Source organism: Ochotona princeps, chromosome 8 (assembly GCF_030435755.1).
Source record: "Ochotona princeps isolate mOchPri1 chromosome 8, mOchPri1.hap1, whole genome shotgun sequence".
In the NCBI taxonomy this organism is placed as follows: Eukaryota; Metazoa; Chordata; class Mammalia; order Lagomorpha; family Ochotonidae; genus Ochotona; species Ochotona princeps.
Window position 1 is genome coordinate 43,749,250 of NC_080839.1, and position 25,148 is coordinate 43,774,397.

The 25,148-nt window shown below is 43.3% G+C and overlaps 1 protein-coding gene across 1 annotated transcript in view; it reads right to left on the reverse strand.

The window, feature by feature from the left end:
• Positions 1-24,649, reverse strand: part of GFPT1 (glutamine--fructose-6-phosphate transaminase 1) — a 56,835-nt gene extending 32,186 nt beyond the window's left edge. The window contains exons 1-4 of the mRNA XM_058667912.1: positions 24,430-24,649; positions 12,700-12,807; positions 9,242-9,349; positions 4,676-4,801 (exon numbers count right to left, since the gene is read on the reverse strand). Coding sequence (XP_058523895.1) covers positions 4,676-4,801; positions 9,242-9,349; positions 12,700-12,807; positions 24,430-24,436 — 349 coding nt within the window. The 5' untranslated portion in view covers positions 24,437-24,649. The remainder of the gene's footprint in view (positions 1-4,675; positions 4,802-9,241; positions 9,350-12,699; positions 12,808-24,429) is intronic.
• Between the last annotated feature and the right edge of the window lie 499 nt (positions 24,650-25,148).

Here is a 25,148-nt window from a genome sequence, read left to right on the forward strand (position 1 = left end):
TACCTATATCATTTCTCTGCTCACACATTCCTGAATATCAGCCTAAAAAGAGGCCTGTCGAACTAAAACAATGATCCTCCAATACACTAAAGGGGAGGCCAGCATGATAGCAGCGGGTTAAGCAGCAAGCTGTAGTGTTGGCATCATCTATGAGAGCTGGTGAATGTACTGGCTGCTCTGCTTCCAATCCAGCATCTACTAATTGCCTGGAAAAAGCAGAAGAATGTGGCCCAAGTGCTTGGGCTCTGGTTTCTATGTAGGAGAGTCGGACGAAGCTGCTTACTTCAAGCTGGGCCAGTCCTGGACACTGCTGCCGTTTGGGGTCAAGTGGCAGATGAAAGATACCTCTTTCTCCCTCTCTCCTCACTCTCTGTAACTCTCACTTTCAAATAAATAAATACATCTTTAAAAAAAAAACTGAAGTTGAAGGCATTTACTAGGAAAAGTCCAACAGTTATTCAGTCTATAAATTCCCTTGCCTAAGATCCCCATAATTCCTAAAATATCAATTAAATGAAGTTAACTATACTTCCAAGAACAAATGAATAAGATCTTAGAATAATTTTCACCCTTTATAATTGAACTACTTTGAAAAATGCAAAAATGGATAATCAAGAGTTGATAGTGTTATTATTTGCAATCAATGAATGCATACACAAAACACAAAACTGCAACTTCATATTAGCTTAAGGCTCAGAAACTCATGAAAAAATTAGTACTCCCGGCACGATGGCATAGTGGCTAAAGTCCTCGCCTTGAACACACCAGGATCCCATATGGGCGCTGGTTCTAATACCAGCAGCCCCACTTCCCATCCAGCTCCTGCTTGTGGCCTGGGAAAGCAGTCGAGGACGTCCCAAAGCCTTGGGACCCTGCACCCGTGTGGGAGACCTGGAAAGAAGTTCCTGCCTCCTGGCTTCGGATCAGCTCAGCTCCAGCTGTTGTGGCCACTTGGGGAGTGAATCATCGGACGGAACATCTTCCTCTCTGTCTCTCCTCCTCTCTGTACGTCTGCCTTTCCAATAAAATAAATAAATCTTAAAAAAAAAAGAAAAAATTAGTACTAAATGCAAACTGACAGTAAGTTATCAAAAATGTTCTTACTTAGGGGCTGCTGTAAAGGGTTAAGCTGCCACCTGCAATACCAACATCCAATGAATGCCAGTTCAAGTCCTGATTGCTCCACTTCTGACCCAGCTCCCCACTAATGTGGCTGGCACAACAGTGAAAAATGGCTTAAGTGCTTGGGCCCCTGCACCGATGCTGGAGACCTGGTCAGAGTCCCAGGTGCCTGGCTTCAGCCCCAGCACGTTAGTACAGCCAGTCAAGAGTAAGGAGTACAGCCAGTCAAGGAGTAAGCCAGCAAATGGCAGCTCTTGTATTCATGTTTGTTCTCTCTCTCTCTCACTCTTTCAAAAAAATCTTTCAGAAAACTCAAAAAGGGGAAATAACACACTACATACATGCATATTCAAACATAAGTGTTTTCTTATTTTTAAAGTTTTAAACTTGTGTCAATTTATTTCATAAGCAGAGAGATAGACAAAGGTAAAAAAACAAACAAACAAATCAAATTTTCCATCCCCATTTCACATGCCCACAGCAGGGGCAGGCATTGTGGTATAGCCAGTTAAACTGTTGGTTACAGCACCAGTATCCTGTATCAAAGTGCCAGTTCAAGTTCTAGCAACTTCACTTTCAACAGAGTTCCTTGCTACTGTGTCTGGGAAGCAACATATAATGACTCAGATAACTTGACACCTTACTACCTATGTGGGATAACTGGATAGAGTTCTTGGTTTGTGGCTTCAGCCTAGCAAAGTCGCAGGGAGGAGAAACAGCTGATGGAAGCTTGCTTTATCTCTTACTCTGCCTTTAAAATAAATGAATAAATGTAAGAAATAAAAATACAAATGTTCACAGCAGCCAGGGTTAAGCAGAAGTCAGGAGCCCAACACCCAAAACGGGCATCCCTGTGGCTAGGACACAGCTATTTAAGCCACTGTCTTCTACCTCCAGAAAACTAGAACTGGAAGCACAGTCAGAATTCAAATCCACACATTCCAAATGGGGAAGCAGGTATCCCAAGGAGGGTCTTAACCACTGCACCAAGTACCACCAGCTGCCCGGCGTGGCAGCCTAACAGCTAAAGTCCTCGCTTTGAAAGCACCAGGATCCCACATGGACACCAGTTTTAATTCCAGCAGCTCCACTTCCCATCCAGCTCCCTGCTTATGGCCTGGGAAAGCAGTTAAGGATGGCCCAAAGTCTTGGGATCCCGCACCCATGAAGGAGACCCGAAAGAGGCTCCAAGCTCCTGGCTTCGAATTGGCTCAGCTTCAGCTTTTGCGGCCGCTTGGGGAGTGAATCAATGGATGGAAGATTTCCCTCTCTGTCTCTCCTCCTCCCTGTATATCTGACTTTACTATAAAAATAAATAAATCTTAAAAAAAAATTGAAGAACAGACTCAAAACCTAGTTAAATGGTTTCTAAATGAAAATACAGAATAAGAACAAAAAAGATACAGTTTAGAGTTCTTTTAATATACCTTATCTTAAATATGGGACATCAGAACCACACAAGTATGTCTGATAACTTTGAATAAAAATAAAAATGTTTTTAAAAATCAATATTTAAAAACCAAAGAGATTAAAAAGACATTGTATCCAGCTGGTAGCACAACCACATATCAGACTGTTCCAAGTCATCTTAAAAATAATAATTTGAATATACAATCTCATAGATCCACTGTATAGACAAAATGATAAATCTCAAATAATTTTCAATAAACAGAATAATGCTGTGGTACAGTGGGCAAAGCCATTGCCTACAATGCAAGTATCTCTTATGGGCACTGGTTGAGTCCTTGCTGCTCCACTTCCAATCCAGCTCCCTGTTAATGTGCCTGAGAAAAGAGGTAGAACCTTCTGGCTCCTGGGATCAAACCAGGTCAGCTCTGGCCATTGCAGCCATTTAGGCAATGAACTAGGCAATGGAAGAAGGTTTTCAATAAACATATTATTATCCTAGTGTTGGTATGATTACTGTGTTGTTTAAGTCAAAGTAAAATGCTGCTGGTGTAAAGAACTGAGTGTTTCACTACAATTCAAAGGAAATACAGATATCAGATCAAGAAAATTAAGCAAAAATTTTAGAGTTCTGGTCTGAATTAAAATTACTGGTGTAAAAAACACATTGTGTTTTATATTTAAACTTAAACATATGCATATGTGGACACACTCACAAATGTATCATGCAGTTGTGCCAAATGAAAAGGTATAGGTACAAATGAACACTTTCAGAACTGGGTTAGTCTTGAAATGTCATTTCCCCTAAAAGGAAGCAGAGTTCCAAAGAGTAATGACTGATTCCAAGTCAGTGGCAAGATCAGATGAATCACAACACCTTGGACTACCAGATAACAATGACTGTTGTACCTACTGGGATCGCACCAAAAGGATGCAGGAAGCAACATAATAAACCACATGGCCAAAGGGGACAAAAACTTACGTATTAACATAAAGAATTACTTCAGTGTTTTAAGACAAAACATTTAAATCAATAAATTTGGGCTAATCTGAAAACCAAACAAAAAAATTGACTGCTCACCATAGGAAATCATTAGAACCATTTTATTTTTTAAAAAATTGGGAAAGGCAAAGAATTAGAAATTTGATCTTAAATATATAATTCATACCTCGGAGTAACCAGGTAGATAAGAAAAAGCTCCCTTTCATAAGTATTTGAGATATATAAACAAGGACAATAATAAACTATCACTATTTTACCAACCCTGAAAAATTATCTTCACAATGGTCATCAGTGGCGGATAAGAACACAAAAAGGTGTAGGCTTGGCATTCCCAGCTCCACATCTGATTCTAGCTTCATGCACCCTGCAACACAGCACATGGCACCACAAGTACTCCGGACTCCTGCTACCCATGTGGGAGACTCAGATTAGCTCCCAGCTCCTTGGTTCCACCTGACCTCACCTCATCTGTTGCAAGCTTTTGAGGAGTAAATTGGAATATGAAGAACTGGTCCTCGTCTCATGCACTCATTCTGCATTTCTCTGCTTTTCAAATACACAAAATAAATAGAAAGTCTAAAAATAAAAAAGATACCCCAACTTCATGTACCTCAAGATGTAAATCAAGGCCTACAGCACTAATTTCTAAGAAATACAAGGAGCAAGGAAACATTAAATAACACAGCAGGAATAGAAGCAATTAGCAAAATCTACACTAAAGGAAACTGTCATACTGCAAGGAAATGTGAGAAAGATGGGGAAATCTACATATTAAGATCAAAGAGACATCAATCTATTAAGTCCTTATCTTTTAGAGAAATACACTTAAATACTGGCAAACCAAATGCTATGAAATCTCACTATCTGTTATCTATGGATATCTAGTGACTCCCAAAATCATTTGGGTAGGAAGGGTATATATAAAACTAATAAATCACACACCGATAAATGTTCAAGCCGGATGATGAACACATCAGTTTCTGTATATACAGACACTCACGTATACATACAATTGAGTTCTTCAATATATCTCAAATTTTTCAGTTCAAAGATATGTAAAGATAATGAAACTAAGAGTACATTCCCTGTTCTCTAATCCCAGCTCTCGTCAATCATTCCAAAACATGCAGAATCTATGCATACCATTATTTTTATCAGAACGCTGGGGGTGGCTATTGACAGGATTGGGTTCTCCATGTGTTGCCCAACGGGTATGAGCTATTCCAAGGTGCACATCAAATTCGATATCCAAATCAATATCCTGTTGTTCTGGGAAGATAAAATGAAACATTCCAAATTTAAATCATGCTTTAAGCTATATTTAAATATAAGCACAATAACTCCACCTTTTCCCTTAATGGATATATCCAAGATCCCTAAGGATGCCTGAAACCCCAGATAATACCAAGCCCTATATGTGTTATAATTATTCCTTAAATTATTAGAATGCTGCTCACTTGGAATACACAAGTACTAACACAAACGATCAAGCATGTTCAAAATCGTTTAAAAAGTTCAGGAGTTAATGCTGGTGAAATATTTAGGCAAATGATTTTATAACAACCAAAACACAGTATACAAACAGCATAAACTTGCTTTAAATGTGATAAATTAACAACTGGTAAAGACAGACGAAGTGTATGCTGGTTATTAATACAGGATGCTTTCAACTTTCCTGGAGGTTTGAAACCTTAAGAGTGAAGGACAGAGTTATGTAATTTTTAAAATCTGTATTTGATTCTTGCCACAAAAAAAATTACTATCATTTATAGTAGGCAAAAATAAATTCATTTTCTCAATGTTACAAAACATTGACTGAAATTTCTTCTGTCTCCAGTGACTGTAACACATTTTACAACATAAGCCACTATTAAGGTGAATTTCCAAAAACCCACATGCTCTTCAAAAAAAAAAATGATGCTGTGAACACCTTAAGTTACTGGGAAGTTACTGAGGTTACTGGCAAGAGATCCTTTACCCTGAAGAGCTACTGAGTCTCAATTTCTTTTTCCTACATGTCATCTCTTCTTGCTGGTTTCACGGTGAGAGAAAAAAAGGGGGGGAGGCAGCTCGGCCTGGTGCGGGGTCCTAGTGGCTAAACTCATTGCCTTGCATGAGCTGGGATCCTGTATGGGTGAAAGTTTGCATCCCAGTTGGTACACTTCCCATCCAGCTCCCTGCTTGTGGTCTGAGAAAGCAGTAGAGGATGGCCCAAAGCCTTGGGATCCTGCACCTGCGTGGGAGACCCAGAAGAAGCTCCTGGTTCCTGGCTTCAGCTCAGCTCAGCTCTAGTTTTTAATCAGTAATGTCCTCCTTCTAAAACCAGCTAACAAGGTTTGTCAGAATTAGGTCTAAATAAATGGCAAACTGCTCAAAAATCTGAACAGGAAAGTCCATACATTTTAGTACTTTGTGAGTATACTGATCAATCAGAAGCCATCCTAAAACACAAGTTGAACCAGGAAACAATGCTTACAATCCTTGACTAGATTTCCATTGCCTATGAAAGTGGTCTGCAACTCAGCTGCACAACCTAAATCTGGTCATAAGGATTTATAAAAAGATTCTCACATTCTAACATGCACGCTGAGATCCATTCCTTTTTTTCCCCCCACAACATAAAAGCCCCAACAGCTTTTCCTGGCAGATGAGGCCCTTTACCATCTGGTCTCCACCCACATTTCCAACCTCATCAGCACTCCTCTTCACAAACTATTCCTAAAGCTGGCAATAAACCTTTCACACACACACACACACACACACACACACACACACACACAGACAAGCTAACTTAGGCAATAAACCTTTCACACACACACACACACACACAGAGACAAGCTAACTTCAGGCCAGGTATCACAGACTTCTTGCCATTCCATCTATAAGAAGATTACCTTGGCCCAGATATCAAGGACTTCTTACCACTCTCGTTGCAGCCCAAGCCATTACCATCTCCAAACTGGACTATTTAAACAGAATCCTAACTGGTCTGCCTACAATGTAGACTTTATACACCAAGCACAGTGATCCTTTCAAAACAAAAGTTACACAAGCCAATTCCCCTATGTAAAACCTTTGAATGGCTTCCGAGGATACATCTGGTAAAATCCACTATCCTAAAGCACCTTCATGATCCAGTCCCCCAACACCTCTATAGCCTCATCTTCTCCAATTTCCCTGCCCTCACTGTATTCTAACCCCACTAATTCCACCATAAACAGGCTAAGCTTGCACTGGGTCTTTGCGTTTGGCAACCTTCCACCTAGAGTCCTCTGTAATTACAGTGTTTGCTCAAACGCCACTTCTACCATACTTCTTTACAGTACTAATCACTACCTAACACCATACTAGACAGTAAATTCCATCAGGCAGACTGTGTCTGCTGAGCCCTCAGGACATAAAAATACAGCTGCTATATTAACAGACATTTATTGGTGAATCCTCACAACACTCTCTGAGGTGAGTACTGGTATTCCCACTTTACAGGCAAGAAACGGTTCAGAGAGGTCACTGAATTACATAGCTAACAGTCAAAGTTATTAGGTTATACCTAATAGGTTAGAACCCAAGACAGGTTGACACCAGAGCTCAAGATTAAAATCACTATAAAATATTCATACTGTCAGTATGGTTTCCACTAGAATTCAAGTTTTACAGAAGCAATAACCTGCCTTATCATTTTGAATCCTAAGCATTAAGAGGATTTTTGGCAGAGACTAGTGCAATGTCTCAATTGGCTAATCCTCTCCCTTCAAGTTTCAGGATCCCATATGGTCACCAGTTGATGTCTCAGCTGCCCCACTTTCCCCTCCAGCTCCTTGCTTGTGGCCTGGGAAAACAACAAAAGATGGTCTAAATCCTTGGGACCCTGTAACCCAGGTGGGAAACCTAGAAGAAGTTCCTGGCTCCTAGATTCAGATCAGCTCAGCTCCAGCCATTGTGGCCACTTGGGGAGTAAACCAGCAGATGGAAGCTCTTTCTCTCTGTCTCTCCTTCTCTCTGTAAATTTGACTTTCCAATAAAAATAAATAAATCTTTTAAAAAAGAGAGAGACTAACCTTTTTAACAAAAAAAAAAAAAAACTTTTTTAACAAAATGGAGCAACTGGGAATTGAACTGGAGCCCATATAGGATGCAGGCAGTGCAGGTGCAGTTTAACTGTTAAGCCACACAACCAGCCCCAAGATGATTTTTTTCATAATGGTGATATTGAGGTCAGCACTACAACAAAGCAGATTAATCACTATCTAAAATACAGGCATCCCATAAGAGCTCTGGTTCAAATCCTGGCTGTTCTGCTTACAATCTAGCTCCCTAACAGGCCTAGGAAATCAGTGGAAGATGACCCAAGTCCTTGGGTCCCTGCTACTCATAAAGAAGACCTGGATGGAATTTCTGGCTCCTGGTTTTGGCTTGGCCCACCCCTGGCTTTTGCAACCATTTGGGGAATGAATCAGCAAATAGAAGATCTCTGTCTCTCCCTTTCCCTTTGTCATTCTAACTTCCAAATAAATAAATCTGCTTTTCCAGTCTCCCATACTTGTCTACCAACAGAGCACAGAAAGGACCACTTGTCATTCCATCAACAATCTGCACTCTTATCTTTAGCCAGGCTGCTCTGCAGACCTTCCCATCATCTCATATTTACTGCCCAAATATAATCAGCAGCCATTCCCTACATAGCCCCAGTCTCCCCAACCTGTGAGATCTTTCTACTGAATCTCAGCAATTTATTTGTTTTCTTCTATACAGCCTATACTTACCAGCCAGGAACACAGGATGCAGAACTCACAGTAAACAGATTATTAATACCATGGTTTTTAAAGTCTAGCTATTTGGATATCTGCTTTATTAGTAGCTAATCTTAGCCACAATATACACAAATAAACACTAACTATGAAAAGAGTACTACACAACTAAATGTATGAGTTACTTAAGAAGAAAAAAAATGACTAAATCCTATCACTTTACTCTTCTACCTGTATTCCTTTACAACTATTCAAGGGCAGCCATTTAAGCTGGTATATAAACCCAATCTTTTTGTGGAGGATTTAAAAATACTTCTTCAATCAGCCTACTTCAAAATATCTGGTTCATGTCCAATTTCTTGCAAATGATAAACTTTATAAGCACAAAGTTATGACCAAAATACTGAAAAGTTAAATTTTGTTTAATGAAGCAAACATGAAGGAAGTGGATGTCAAAAGTCTATGGAAAATCCTATACTAGGATTATCATACCATTTGTCCATGTTTTTGAAACCCCTGCAAATCTCTGGACACCCTGTGCCCAAGTGAGGGAAAAGCACACCACATTGCTACAGGGCAACATGCAGACTGGCTGCACACGCAAGCTCCCCACTGTCTGCAGCGAAGAGAGCAGCAGGTGGGACCTATGAGCCGGAGCACCTGAGAGGCTGCAGTGGGGGTTCTGCAGCCGCTGCACTTTCACACATTTGCCCTGCAGTGTATGCAGTGTACCGAGCCAACAGCCTCCCCTGGCTGCCATGGGCGCTTTTATAGCTCAAATACACAAAGACCAATCCGGACAGCAACACACCACTTCTCTTCCCTCCCTTCAACTTTTTAAGAATCATGATCCTGAAGATGAGCCTCAAAATACAGACTCCCAGGGAGGTGACAATCTGATGGAGAGGGTGGAAAAAGGAGAGAAGGGTTTGGGGGACAAAAATCAACCTAAGTATATTACTGTGGACTTCTTCATCCAGGGCCTTCACTTTTCCTTTCTTCTTAATGAGCTGGATTTTACAGGCATTGGCTTCCCAGTCCTTGTCATTGCCTCCATCAACTCCCACACCTAAAGTGCCATGAGACAGAAAAGCAAGATTTAGAAACTGGCTGTTACTAAAATTACCCATGTGAAGCAAAATCTTCATTTAAAAAAATGGTATTTTCATCTAATTAATTATCAATTCAACATTTATTGAAAACGTAGTATACATGAAGAACCTCAGCAGTTACTAAAGGTAAAAATGTCTACATTTTTGCCCTCAAACTAAAAAAAAAGAGTTTATTTTTAAAAGGCAGAGAGAGATAAATGTCTTCCATCTGCTGATTTAGTCCTCAAATGACACATGAATACAACTGGGTCAGGCTGAAGCCAGGAGCTTCTTTTGGTATCCCATGAAGGTGCAGAGGCCAAAGTACTTAAGCCATCCTCCACTACTTTCCCAGGACATCATCAGAGAGCTGGATTTGAGATGGAGCAGCCGGGACTCAAACCAGTACCCGAATGTCACAGCACCGGCCCTCAAATTTTATATCTAATAGTCTATTAAGAAGACAGACAAGAGACACTGGCATTGTGGTACAGTGGGTTAAGCTACCAACTCTAACACTGATATCCCACAAGAGCAGTAGTCTGAGTCCCACAGTTCCACTTCCCAACCAGCTGTTTATTAATGCAACTGGGAAAGCAACAGAAGATTACCCAACTACTTGGACTCCTGCCACCCATGTGGGAGACCCGGATGAAGCTCCTGGCTTCAGCCTGGCCCAGTCTGGTTGTTGCAGTCATTTAGGGAGAGAAATAGCAAAAGGAAGATCTCTTTCTCTCCTTCTGTCATTCTGTCTTCCAAACAAATAAATCAATCTTACAAAAGAACAAGGAGAAAGAGGAGGAACAAGAGGAGGAAAGGGAGAATATGACAATAATGACAGCATATAGACAAGGGAGGCTGAGTGTTTAGCACAGCAGTTAAGTGACTGCCTTTGACTCCCACATCCCAAATGGGAGTGTTTAGTTTGAGTCCTGGTTCCACCACTTATGATCTAGTGTCTTCTTAATGTATACCTTAGGAGACAATAGGTAAGGCTCAAGTGTTTGGGTTTCTGGTACCTGTGTGGGAGACACAGACTGAGTTCTAGATTCCCAGCTTAGGCCTGTCCCAGTCCTTGCTAATGTGAGCATCTGGGGAGTAAACCAGTGGTTGGAATATTTGTCTTTCTCTCTGTCTGCTATCAAGTAAAGTAAAAGTCAGCAAACAAAAATAAAAAATACGTGAGATCAGGCCAAGACAGCCAAAAAAAAAAAATGCAGACAAGGAAAACATAACTGCAACACACTGTGATTACAGTTACAATGAAGCTCTCCAGATACTTCTGCAATTGGAATACAATGAAGCAATTCAGAAGATGGGCACTCACCACAAGAGGCCAAGGAGGAAAGGTCACAGAAGACATATCTTAAAATTCTACTTAAGTTGCTTAGAAATTTGAGAGTTACCCAGAAGGTACAGGGAAAGCACCAAGTTGTTTCAAGCAGAAAATTAACATGGCAAAAACATTTGGTCAACTCCCTGGACATAGTGTAGAAGATGGACTGGAAAGGGAGAAACCAGAGGGAGACCAGCTGTCAAGAGCTAAGCAAAGCAAAAATACACAGGGCCTACACTAAACAGTGAAACAAAGACACAGACAGGGTACATTGAATATACCAAGTTGGATATGAAGTGAGAAAGCAGATGAAGGCTGGGGTACTCCTGGGCTCAAAGGACTTGATGAATGACAGCTGACAAAAGGACACAGAAAAAACATACTGGTGGACGTCAGGATCCCATATGGGTGCTGGTTCATGTCACAGCGGCCCCACTTCCCATTCACTTCCCTGTTTGTGGCCTGGTACAGCAGTTGAGGATGGCCCAAAGCCTTGGGACATTGCACCCATGTGGGAGACTCAGAAGAAGCTCTGGGCTCCTGGGTTCAGATTGACTCAACTCTGGTCATTGCAGCCACTTGGGGAGAGAATCAACGAATGACAGATCTTCCTCTCTGTCTTTGCTTTCTGTATATCTGACTTTCCAATAAAAATAAAATAAATCTAGAAAGAAAGAAAGAAAAAAAGGAAAGAAAAGAGAGAAGAAAAGAAAAGGAAAGACAAGAAAAGAAAAAAGGAAAAGAAAAGAAAATACTGCGGAGTGAGCAAGTACTGCAGTACAGGCAGTTTAATGGTGAATATGAAAAGTTATAATATCAAGGTCTATCCAGAAATTTCTAGAAGCAGGTGAAAATACTGCAGGTGAAAAGAACTGCAACTTGGGAAATACATCTAGACTTAGTAAGTCACCAACACACAGGAGATTGATGAAGTCATTGTTCACTCATGAAGAAACAAAATTCAGAAGTTGGGTCTAAAGAATCTTGAACATTAATATTTCAGCAGTAGGTACAGCATGAACCTCCAAAGCTAACACAAAAGAAAGCAGCATGATCACTTGATGCAGGGATTAGTCACCAATTGGGATGACTGCATTCCATACCAGAGTGCCTGGTTCAAGTCCCAGCTCCTCCGCTTCCCATCCAGCTTCCTGCTAATGAGTACCCTGGGAAGCAGAAGATAGCTCAAGTATTGGGGTCCCTACCACCTGCATGAGATACATAGATTTCCAGGTGCCTCGCTTTAGCCTGACCTAGTCCCAGCTGTGGTAGGCATCTGGGAAGTGTAATAATAGATGGATGAGCCCTGTCTCTACCTTTCAAACAAAAGGAAAATAAATAAGAATTTTAAAAAGGAAGAGAATGAAAAGATGTGCTACCAGAGAAACTGAAGGACATAAATTTAAGAGCAAAGAAACTGAGGTACCGACTAAGAAAGATCTGTGAGGACAAATGCCCTTCGTGTGGCAATGAGAGTGCAGAAAAGTTGACACAGAGGTCTGACACCGCTAACCTTAGAAGGCTTCTTTTCAAGGTTGGCCCTAAGCTGGCATCTGGAAACTTGGATGCTGGGAATGTTCCTGACACCCTAAGTAAGAGTGGTTTCCAGTGCAGTAACACTGGGCAAACAACAGGGCTTCTGCTGAACTCTTGTATTTCCTCTGGGAGGAGAGAATTTTCGGAGGTGCCAAGCAGATGGTGCCCACACAACAACCAGACTCTCCTGAGTCTCTACTGGGCACCACCTGTGGAAAAGGCTTCCCAAATCTCCCCACGACTCCTTAGAGGGATTGAACACAGCCTGTGAAACTCCCCAAGGAGGGGCCTGCTTGGCTTGCTCCAGACTACTCCTCATGCCCCTTTTCCCTGCTGTGACTTTGCTTCCTGGCCTCTCACTGCAGAGGAACGTAGCTGCCAATGCAACCACAGGCAGAATCTCCTGAGTCTTCTAAGGGTGCTCCAGGGGAACCCAGACACATGGCAGTCAAATACCAGCAGAATCGTATCCTCTGTATTCCAGTCTCTGAAGGCCTTTGATGAGAGTCTCCAAGATTTCTCGTCTTGTGCGAGGAACATGGTAGTTTAGGTAAGCAAATATACCTGCAAATAAACACATACTTAATGAGAAATGAGAATTAAATAATTCAAATTGTCATAATTATGTCTAGGATGTTACAAAATCTGAAAGTAGATTCTCTCTTTTAAAAAAAATTAAAAAGCTCAGAGATGGCAGTGCGGCATGGTCAATTAAGCTGCTGCCTGTAATGCTAACATCCTACATGAGGGACCCAGGCCAAGTCTAAACCACTCTGTTTCCAATCCACCTGCCCACTAACGAGCTCTGAAAGGCAGCTAGAGATGGCACCAACATGTAAGTTCCTGCCACCCAGGTAGAATACGTGGATGGAGTTCAGACATGGTACAACGTGGACCACTGCCATCACTTGGCTAGTGAGCCCACGGACACTTCCCCCTTTCTGTCATTACACCTGTTGAATCAATCAACAGTTTTTATAAAAGTAGGAATAAAAGTACTAGAATGATGTGAACTGAACCAGAAGAGCACAGAGGGAACAGAACACAGATAAAGGAAGTCCACATTGACCAACAGCACCATGGACATCAACCAACGTCATCGGTGCACTTCAGCCAGGGTAGACAGTCCACCTGCACAAAATGAATGCCACAAACACGCACACTCGAGCTACCCATCTGTGAAAGAGCTATCCTTTCATTTAACTCCATTTCAGTGTGATTGTACTGATTCATAAATGATTTAAACTAATTCTGTATGATAAAACTACAGAATGATAACTCTTCACTTCCATCTAAAAAAAACCCTTCATTTTTATAAAAAGCACAGTACTATTGAAACACTTCAACATATAAAAACACTGTACTGTTAATATTCAACATAAAACCGTCGTAACTTATATCGACCACCACGATCAGTACACTGCCATGTCTTCACATAAATCACCAGATCCTTGAGAAAAAAAATCTGCACTTTAAAACGAAAATCTGAGCCCTCACTATAGTGCAGTGGGTCTAGCTGCCACCCGCGACACCGGCATCCCATTTGCTCCACTTCTGATCCAATTATGTTCATGTATCTGGGAAAGAACAAACATCTCAAGAGCTTGAGCCTTTCAAATAAATTTTTAAAAATCTGAAACAATTGTTTGAACACTTCTTCCAAAAGGGAACACCAAACCAGAGACTCATAGGAATATGGTTTTTCATTCATTTAACAAAAGACGGATGGCAACAGCATAGTGGCCTAGCTGGCTAATCCTCCACCTGCAGCACCAGCATCCCTTTTGGGTAGCAGCTCATGTTTGGGCTGCTCCACTTCTGCTCAAGCTCCCTGCTAACGGCTCCGGAAAGCAGCAGAGGACGGCTCGAGTGCTTGGACCCCTACACCCACAACTGACACTCAGAAGAAGCTCCTGGTTCCCATCTTCAGACCAGTCCAGCTCTGGCTGTGGCAGCCTTGTGGGGAGTGAAGCAGTGGGTGCAAGATTTCTCTGTCTCTCCTGTTCTCTCTCCATAACTCATTCAAGAAAAATAAGTAAATCTTTAAAAAAATCCTTTTAGTTGTAAGTTTTCATGTTTTGTACAATCACTTTATTTCCATAGCACCACAATCCTCTAAGAGATAGAACATTTATTCTAAAGATGCAAAAGTTGAAACTGGGTTAATTGAGATCCCAGAGCTAGTTAGGAACAGCATTCTCAGTCTCCAAGCACAGCAACTAAGATACGGACACAAAACTACACAGCTTAACATTTCTAAGGCTAGGGCCCGGCGTGAATGCGTAGTGGTTAAGGTCCTCACCTTGAACGCCCCGGGATCCCATATGGGCACTGGTTCTAATCCCGGCGGCCCCGCTTCCCATCCAGCTCCCTGCTTGCGGCCTGGGAAAGCAATCAAGGACGGCCCAAAGCCTTGGGACCCTGCACCCGCATGGGAGACCTGGAGGAGCTCCTGGCTCCTGGCTTCAGATTGGCTCAGCTCCAGCCGTTGCAGCCACTTGGGGAGTGAATCATCGGACAGAAGATCTTCCTCTCTGTCTCTCCTCCTCTCTGTATATCTGCCTTTCCAATAAAAATAAATAAATCTTTAAATATATATATATTTCTAAGGCTAGAGGCAGCAGCACAGGAGTGTGCACTTCGTAACTCAATCACTAGACGGCAGGAGGAAAAAAAAGCCCACATCCAGAGCTGACGAATTGTTTCTTCAGATTAATCAGATACATGAGTTCTGGGGTTTTATTATTACCTGATGTTCCTTCAAAAAGTACCTGCAATATGTATAAACTAAACCAACAACCAAAGTGCAACTTTTTTGAAAGGCAGAGTTACAGAGAGGGAGAAATTTTCATCTGTTGGTTCACTCTCCAAACAGCTACAACAGCCAGGGCTGGAGCCAAGCCCAAGGAAGGAACCTGAAACTCCATCCAGGTCTCCCACGTAAGTGACAGGGGCCCAAATACTTGGACCATCTTCTGCTTTCCCAGCAGCCTTAGCAGGGAGCTGGGCTGAAAGCAGAGCAGCAGGGTCTCAACACGGCATTCTTATGGGATACCACTATGTGTGGTGACTGAACCCGCTGCACAAATTAAACCTTTGTATGTGCTATCCTTTTCCTCTATAAGGACCACTAATCTTTGAGAAAGATTAAACACACACAGGTAACTACCAGTTAAACCCAGTAAGTATTCTAACTAAACAAAAAGATCATACAAGAAATACAGATCTTTACCTAAACCAGTGGGAGGTGTGCTGGTCGGGTGTTGCATTCCCTACTGACACAGGCCATTTCAGCTTGGCATTTTGTGTTTTGTACTTTTTTTTTTTTTTTTTTTTTTTTATCGCAACCAAACCCGGCCAGGCCCCCACACAGTTTCAGCACTTGGGCTTGCCAGTGGATGACGTGAACTGACTCAGCCTGGTCTGCCCCAACCCGAGCCAAGTGTATGCCAGTGGGTCACATTCCAAAGCCTCTTCTGGGTTGTTTACCTCCATGCTTCCTGCGTTTATTTGTAGGGTCAGTGTCGAGAGTGTGATGGGCAGAGCCGGGGAGAGCTGCGATACTCATTGGTTCCAATGGAGGTCGGGGCTCAGAATAGAACCAACCCAGGGGTTACAACCACCAGCTGATCGCAGTGATGGACGGTGGCAGGCACTGTGCTTACTAGTAGTACATGTAGGAGCCTGGACTGGGAATGCCTCAAAGTTTCTAAGGGGATTCCCCTGAACAAAATGGAGGAATCAAAGCATTAACCAAGAAAAGATGGAAAATGGAGTAGATCAATCAACCACCTCAGCTATATGCTTCCAGCGGAAAACTGGACAAGGGGAAACTCTAAGATGGACTATGTCAATCAGTGGACTCTGCACCAGCCTCATCATACCTAGACTGTTGCTGATGATATGTTGGAGCTTCTAATTGATCGAAGTGACGCTCTGCTGGCTCTGCCTTCAAACTTGAGAGGGCCTCCCTAAGAGGCCATTGAACTTGAACGGGACAAGTGGGATGCTGGACTCTGTATGGTGTGAGCTTTCAATTAGGGAATCTCAACGGAACTTGAGCTGTGGTTATGCTTCAAGGTGAAGGAATTCACCATGGGGGGAAGGGTTTGGGGTGAAAGGGGGGGAATCCCAGTACCTATGAAATTGTGTCATGTAATACAATGTAATTAATGAATAAATGAATATTAAAAAAAAAAGAAATACAGATCTTTTCCAAAATAATACTTGTTAAGTACCTGGAGAGCAAACCAGCAGTCTGTGTCTCTCAGCCTTTCAAATAAAATGAAAATACACAAAAATTTAAAACGTAAGGTAAAACATTTAAAAACTTTTTCAGAAAAGCAATGTAGAGACCAGCATTCTAGTGGCATTCCAAGTCAGACTGCTGTTTGCCACGTCAGCAACCTACACCAGAGTGTCAGTTTGAGTCTCAGGACCCAACTTCCAATCTGCCTTCCTGCTAATTGTAGCCGGGAAAGCAGTGGAAGATGGCCCAAGTATTGGGACCCTGTCATCCAGCTGGAACCAATACTGAGTGCCTAGCGTTTCAGCCAGGCACAGCCCAGCTGTGATCATCTGGGCCATAAGCCAGTGTTGCCTTTCACATAAATAAAATGGGAAGAGATGGGGCAAAGAAGAAATAATGTGGGGCAAGTGTTTGACACGGTGGTTATGACATGCTTAGGACCACAACCCTTCACCACATCCCCAGCACCTAGAGTCAAGTCCCCACTCCATTCAGTATCCTAACTTTCTTCCAGTACCCGCCTGGGGAGCAGCAGATGACAGCTGAAGTAGCTGAGTCTCTCTCTGGCCGCCCACATGGGAGACCCAGAGCGAGTTCCTGGCTCCTGGCTTCAGGCTGATGGGAGAACTGGGGGAGTGAAACAGAAGATGCGAAATATCTGTCTCCCAACTTCCAAATAAATATTTTAAAAATACAAATAAATGGAAAATGGGACCCGGCATGATCGTGCAATGGTTAAGGTCCTCTCCTTGAACACACCAGGATCCCATATGGACGCCGGTTCTAATCCCGGCAGCTCCACTTCCCATCCAGCTCCCTGCTTGTGGCCTGGGAAAGCAGTCGAGGACGGCCCAAAGCCTTGGGACCCTGCACCTGCGTGGGAGACCCAGAAAGAAGTTCCTAGCTCCTGGCTCCAGATCGGCATAGCACCAGATGTTGCGCTTGGGGAGTGAATCATCGGACAGAAGATCTTCCTCTCTGTCTCTCCTCTCTGTACATCTGCCTTGCCAATAAAATAAATAAATCTTAAAAAAAAACAAATAAATGGAAAATGATGGAAGTCATACATTTGGAGATTTACAGATTAAATACAGTAATCCAATGCCATTTATTAATTTATTTATTTGAAAAGCAGAACGACAGAGAAGAAACAGAAATTTTTCTATGTGCTGCTTCGCTTCTGAAATGTCCACAAACAGCCAGGTACTGATCAACTCAAAACCAGGAGACAGAAACCCTATCCTAGCGTTCCAGTGGGTGGCACAGGCGAGAGTAACCAGGCCACGTTCAGCTGCCTTCCCAGGAAGCTGGGTTAGCAGCTTGGCCGCATACTGGCACTGTGATATTGGATGCCACAAGTTATAAGGAGTAATTCAAACTGCTGTATTACAAAGCCAAACCTACTCTAATCTCAACTTTTAAAACAATTTAAATGCTAATGACATAAGCCAGACTATTCTTAGGTTTTAGACTCAACACTTTTAAAATTTTTTAATTTGAAAGGTAGAGTTACAGAGAGAAGGACACAGTGAGAGAGGTCTTCTATCCGCTGGTTTACTTCCCAATAGGCCAAAGCAGAGCTGAGCTGATCCAAAGCCAGGAGCCAGGAACCTCTTCCAGATCTCCCATGTGGGTGACGGGTCCCAAGGTTTGGCCATCCTTATCTGCCTTCCCAGGCCACAAGAAGGGAGCTGGATGGGAAGTAGAGCAGCCAGGACATGAACTAGTGTCCATGTGGGATCCCGGCGCATGTAAGGTAAGGATCTAGCCACTGAATCATAGTGCTGGGCCCCAGACTTAATACTTTTAAGATTTTTGAATTTAAAAGGCAGAGATAGAGAGAAAAGGACATAGAGAGGTCTTCTATCTGCTGGTTTACTCCCCAAATGGCCAGAGCAAAGCTGAGTTGATTTGAAGCCACAAGCGTTTTGGGGGTCTCCCATGTGAGTGCAGGGGTGCAAAAACTTGAACCATCCTTTGCCCTGCTTTGAACCAGCAGTCATATGGGATCCTGGCACTTGGAGGTAGGGGGCTAGCCAACTGAGCCATCATGTGGAGCCTGAGTCATCTTTTCTTTTCTCCAAAGATTTTAAAATTTTTATTGGAGGGTTCAGCACGGTAGCCTAGCGGCTAAAATCTTCGCTTTGTACATGCTGGGATCCCATATGGGCACCAGCTCATTTCCTGGCGGTACACTTCTCATCCAGCTCTCTGCTTACAGCCTGGGAAACCAGTCAAGGATGGCCCAAGGCCTTGGGACCCTGCACCTGCATGGGAGTCCCAGAGGAAGCTCCTGGCTCCTGACTTCGGACTGGCTTGACTCTGGCCACTGTGGCCAACTGGGGAGTCAATCAGCAGATGGAAGATCTTTCTCTCTCTCTCTCCTCTCTGTATATCTGAATTTTCAATAAAAATAAAATTTTTAAAAATTTTAAAAAAAATTTTTTGGAAAGGCAGATTTTTTTTACCGAGAGAAGGGAAATATAAAGAGAAAGATCTTCCAACCTCTGGTTCACTCCCCAAGTGGCCTCAGCAGCCAGAGCTGAGCCAATCAGAAGCCAGGAGCCAGGAGCTTCCTCTGGGTCTCCCACATAGACGCAGGGTCCCCATCCTCTACTGCTTCCCCAGGCCACAATCAGGCAGCCAGATAGAAAGCGGGACCGCCATTAGAACCAGTGCCCATATGGGATCTCAGCACAGGCAAGGCGAGGATTTAGCCACTAGATTATCACGCCTGGCCCAGCTTCTTTTTTAAAACAGTGTTGAGTCCAGGGGTGGTGCTGTGGTATAGCAGGCTAAGCTTCCTTCTCCAACACCAGACGCCTTTACAGGTGCTGGCTCAGTCCTGGTTGCTCTACTTCCAATCCAGCTCCCTGCTTATGGCCTGGGAAAGCAGTGCAGGATGACCCAAAGCCTTGGGACTGGGGAAAGTTCCTGACTCGTGGCTCAGTGGGCTCAGCTCTGGCGGCCACTTTGGGAGTGAACCAGCAGATGGAAAATATTTCTGTCTCTCCTTCTCTTGGCAAATCTGCCTTTCCAATAAAAATAAATAAATTTCCCTTTGTCTCTCCCCTTCCCCCAGATACAGGAAGGAAAAAAGAGAATGCGGAAACAATAGTCTCACCCACTGTCCTGTAGCCCTGGACCCTTTGAGCCCTAATCAACTATGTAAAGATCATCAAAATTTTAAAAACTTAAAAAATACTAAATTAGTAAATCTTTTAAAAAAAGAAAAAACAGATTCAGGGTGATGCAAAATAGATTTGTTTTTTTTTTTTAAACTTTTTTTTTTTTGGAGATTTATTTTTTATTTTTATTACAAAGTCAGATATACTGAGAGGAGGAGAGATAGAGAGAGGAAGTGGAGCAGCCGGGATTAGAACCAGCGGCCATATGGGATCAAGGCAAGGACCTTAGCCACTAGGCCACGCTGCCGAGCCCTAGATTTGGTTTTGACATAATGTAACTCAACAACAATTTCCCACTTGACATAACTCCTAACATCAATCTCCCTGGTTTATACTGGCTCACTCCTGGAGTCAATTTTGAGATCCTGAGTACATTTTTACAGAAGGGCTACAATCCCCACCCTTAAAGTTATAAAATTGTAACCATCTGATAAACTAGCAAAATATTGACTAGCTCATAAAAAAGTACTGTTGTATGAAGAAGTCCTGTAAATTACTCTAATTCCATCTATGAAAATAATGGTGCTATATCATCATCTAATATAAAGTTTTCATTCAAATCTTACTATTTTTTTGGAAAAACCTTTCACAAACGGTTTGTTCACTTTAGGATCCATTAAAGAATCACATTTCACATTTGATTGGAACAGCTCTCAGATCTCTGAATACAAAATGGTGTCCGGACTACCAGAGCCATCTTTCCTGTTTAATGTCCACCTTCAGGCTGGTCTAATGTTTCCACCTTGTGTTCTTTTTTTTTTTTTTTTTTAAAGATTTATTTTATTTTTATTACAAAGTCAGATATACCAAGAGGAGGAGAGACAGAGAGGAAGTGGAGCTGCCGGGACCAGAACCAGCAGCCATATGGGACCAAGGCGAGGACCCCAGCCACTAGCCCACGCTGCCGAGCCCCACCTTGTGTTCTAATCAGCTCCTCTCTCCTGTAAGCTAGAAAATAGAGCTAAAGGCTAACTGAGCTAGGTTACCAACCTGGGGCAGTAACAGGCATTTAGTTGCATTGGTAGGCCAGCCCTGTATCCCACGTCACAGTACCTGGAACTGACTCCCACCTCTGGCTCCTGACCTCAACTTTCCAGCACTGCAAATCCTAGGAAACATTCCCAAGCTCTCGGCACGCGGGGCCCAGTCTAGCTCCGGTCACTGTGGGACAAAGAAACTCAGTCCCCCAATAGTCCCTCCCCTCAGCTAGCCCTTCTATCTTCACGTATACCACTTCTTCAATGATTTCAATGAAATCCAATTAATGGCTTTCTGTAATATTGAGCTGATAAGGATATTATGCTTGATCTTAGCCAAAATTATCTAATATTAATACTCTATAATTGTAATATAAACGTTCCTTTCTATTATGCAGACTTGCAAGGCAATATACTACCCAAGAAATCTTTTGCCACTAACCACTGTTCTCTGATCTCTTTAATTGGCACTTCTTTCAACAGCACTGGCAGCTCTCAATCTATTTCTGCCTTCACCCACTGATGGATAACACATGCCATGAATGAGAACCCCTTCTCAAGCACTAATTCTCTACCAGTAGAAACTGCTCTCCACCTGACAGACCATCCCATCATCCTATCACTGACACCCAAAGCCAAAGGGCCTCTGATCTCTGAATTTCTGTCCATTCCACTTGTGGTTTATGACATGGCAATGAACTGTGTATTATCACCTACAATTGCATGTGTACTCATTTTGTTTCCTCTGATCAGACAGCAATTCCTTCAAGGTAACTCCCTACTTTTAACATCTCTTCAGAGGTCAGAGTGCCAACACTTGGTAAGCACCTGAAACAAACAAAAATCCCTAAACCATAGAAACACAACTCTATTTCAGACGATGCCAAAAAGAGATGAGATGAAGAAATGATTCATAATTAAAAGCTTAAGAAATATTGGGCAAAAGTTAACATTTAGTTTTAGAACTTTCTCCAACTTCTGATCTTGCTAGTTGCTAACCTCCAGCAGCAGAATTTTTCAAACTTGTATTACCAAACTCTTTTCCACATTCTATTGCTCATCACCAAAACCTATTAACTATTTCTTTCCAGGAAACACAACTGAGGAAATACTTATTAAGCAATTATTTTCTCCCACAACATCATAACATCCAGTGTAAGTTCTAAGGACATTGTATCACTTCAGGTTTTACCACTAATCCTAGCAGCTCTCAATTAGCCCTAAAGCTATTAGACATATATAATGTACATAATGCATACAACATGTATAATGACAAAAAGCTTAAGGACTCATTTCAGGATGCTTTTGAGTTGAAATTTTCTTAAATAGGACCTCATCTACAAAAATCTCACTTATATACACCAGCAGATCAAAAGGGTATAACCTCATATTTATAAAACAACCGCAAAGTCTTGGGTGTACCTTAAGTGACCTGACACCTTCTCAGTAAAACCAAAAGTATCACAACTAAAAAGGATACACCATACTCCAAGAAAAAAATGAAGATAAAATAAATTAGGAAAAGAGACATCTAAATCTCTGGGGGACTCACAAAGCCATCAATACCATATTAAAGGCTCTAACAGTTCTCCAAGGGAAAAAAATCCCTACTATTTAATCTATGGCCACCCAACTATACCTGACTACAGAAAAATCTATGTTCCAATAAACTGACAAACAATGTAGCAGCTTTTATCTGGAAGTTAAAAAAGCACATCATGGTAACTTTATTTCTCATCAGCTGCTTCAGCATTTTGCAATACTGAAACAAAATTATCTTGTAGGAAAACTTGATTAGACAGAAGGTAAACTAAATTTTCCTATTTCATTTCTACTCAAGGACAAAATTCCCTTCTCAACTGTTAACTTTTAGAGTTTACATTACCTTAGAGAGGAAATAAATGACGGACATTCTTCCTAGCAACATGCAAAACTCTGGTCTGGATTAATAACAGGATGTCAAAAACACCTCAAATGCTAGTTTTTATTTTTAAAAAAATTATAACTTGTCAACTTCTTTAGCAATAAAAGTCTGCGGTTGTGGCTTGGTGGTCCAATCTCTGCAACGCCCGCAAGTCCTGTGGCTCCACCTCTGACCAAGTCTCCTACCAAGTGCCTTGGGAAAGCAGCGGAAGGCAGTCCAAGTGCGTGGGCTCCTGCCACCATGTGGGAGACCTGGCTGGGATCCCAGGCCCCCAGCTTCAGCCTGATCCAGCCCTGACTGCTGCTGCCATTTGAGGAGTGAACCAATAGATGGAACATTCAACTATAACCCTCTCTCTAATCCTAAGGATTGGACTGTACTCACTATGGGAAAATTCCCAACATTCAGTCTCTACCCTGAAGGGCTCACTTGCAAACTCCTTGACTCTGCTCGAACCAGGTGGGAAAATGACCTGTGACCAGAACACCAGGTACTGGCCCAGCCACAGACCTCATCATCATTTAGGAACAGTCAACTGCCAAATAAATGAAGCACACCCGGGCTTACCCAGCCTGCAAACTCGCCCCTTTACACCCATAACTAAATTATACAATTTGCAAAACCATTTTAATTAATGAGACATGGAAAAAGTAACAGATTCTAAAGTCAGCTCTACTCTAATAATTTCAGGAAGCTATTTATAGGTGTTTCTGTTTTTAATGTGGGTTTTTTTTTAAATCTACTCTAAATTTAAACCAGCTCCTCCTTTTCAGAAGCTAAAATGAGCATAAAGTTAAGCATAGGAAAAACACACAGCAGTGAGTACAACTCAGCTTCAGGCCCATTGCAATCAGACTTCTCTTTACAAAGTGCTGTTCTTCCCAGGTGTCAACTTCAGTGAAGAAAACTAAAAACACAATTCTTTCTACTGACAGTGGCCAGTTAATTCCAATTTGGGGGTCCATCAGTCATGCCACACACCATTCTCATAATTTCTTTCACTAACACTTTTAGGTAATAATAAATCGACTAACTCAAAACATGCACTACAAGGGCCTAACTTTACTGAACTGCTCCATGACCGCACATTCCTTAAATTAGCATTTGAAATGGGTACACACGGGTGCACAGGCAAGTGCCACACGATGTATGATCGGCCACAAGGGGCACTTCCGGGCCTCTTTCATCAGAGGACCAGGGCTAAGCCCACTCGCCAAGATATCGATTAGCAATGGTTTCTGTTAAGACAGGGAGTGGCAGAAAAGAAGCTTTTCTGTAATGCTATTATACTGGCTCTGCCTTTGGTCTGGGCCCGCCTCGAAGAAACCAGCTAAATACATACATATAAATATATATATGCACACATATATTTGAAACCAGCTAAATACACACACAAACACACACAGGTATACATATTTGAAAGGCAAATCCTATAAGAATGCAAGGTTAAGTTCAAAAGACTTCGCCCAATGTTCCACAGGTTGCCTCACTCACCTGGCGCAGGACCGAAGGTACCCCCAGCATGCCTCCACTCCTTCAGCCCTGGACTCCTCTTTCAGTTTTGGAATCTCTTCCCTCCGGGTTTCTCCTCCGCCCAAGGAACTCTCGGGGTGCTCCGGATTCCTCCCGGGGCCCGCCCTCCTCTCAGGTGTCCTCCTCGGGGCCATCCCCCCACCCCGCCTGCCGCGACCAGCACCCACCGGCGCCGCACGACACCCCTGCCTGGCTCGCAGGCTCGGCACGGTCCACACTCGGGCTCCCCGCGGGCGCCTCGGGCCTCAGCGGCGTCCACACCGCACCCCAGCGCCGCCCCGCAACACGCCCCCCCCCCGGCCGCAGCCCCCTTACCGCACATGATGGAGGAGGCGACGCACGCAGGGCAAGGGACGAGCGGCTAGCGGGGTCAGGGACACAGACACGAGCTTCGGGAAGGCGATCGTGGGTTGGAGAGTCGGGGCGACGGCGACACGACTCCTCGAGGGATGCGACGGCCGAGGCAGCGACTGGATCCTCTACCTCCCGGCTTCGGCCAGCAACCGCCACTGGACCCGCCCCTCGGCGCGCACCGCGCCGCCGCCGGCGCGCCCCATTGGATCTGGTCGACGCCGCTCACGCGTAGGTCCCGCCTCCAAGCACTGCCCCGCCCCCAGGGTCCACGCAGGCGCTGGAGAGCTGGCAGCGGAGACGTGGCAGCGACTCGTGGCCGCCTGCATCCGCCTGAGGTTCCTGGAGCCGCCCGCCCCGGGGCGAGCCGTGGGAGGGACCGGACGGTGCGGGAGAAAGAAACTCATTCTGAACGAGCAGTGACGGAAAGAGGAGGATGGAAATGTTATCAAAGCAAATAGTTTGCTCAGGCCTTCGATTCCGGCTACCCACGAAGCGGGGTGGCGAGGAGGCCTGAGGAGACCCTGAAGGGACGACAAAGTAAGGATGGGCGAAGAACTGCGTGAGGTGAGGAAGGGAGGTGCGGAGATTCTTGACGGCTAAGCGCCAAGCAGGCTCGGCCAGTCTTTCTGGCTGCGAGCAAGAATATTCTCTTCTTCAGCACTGGGTAACGTGCTCCACCA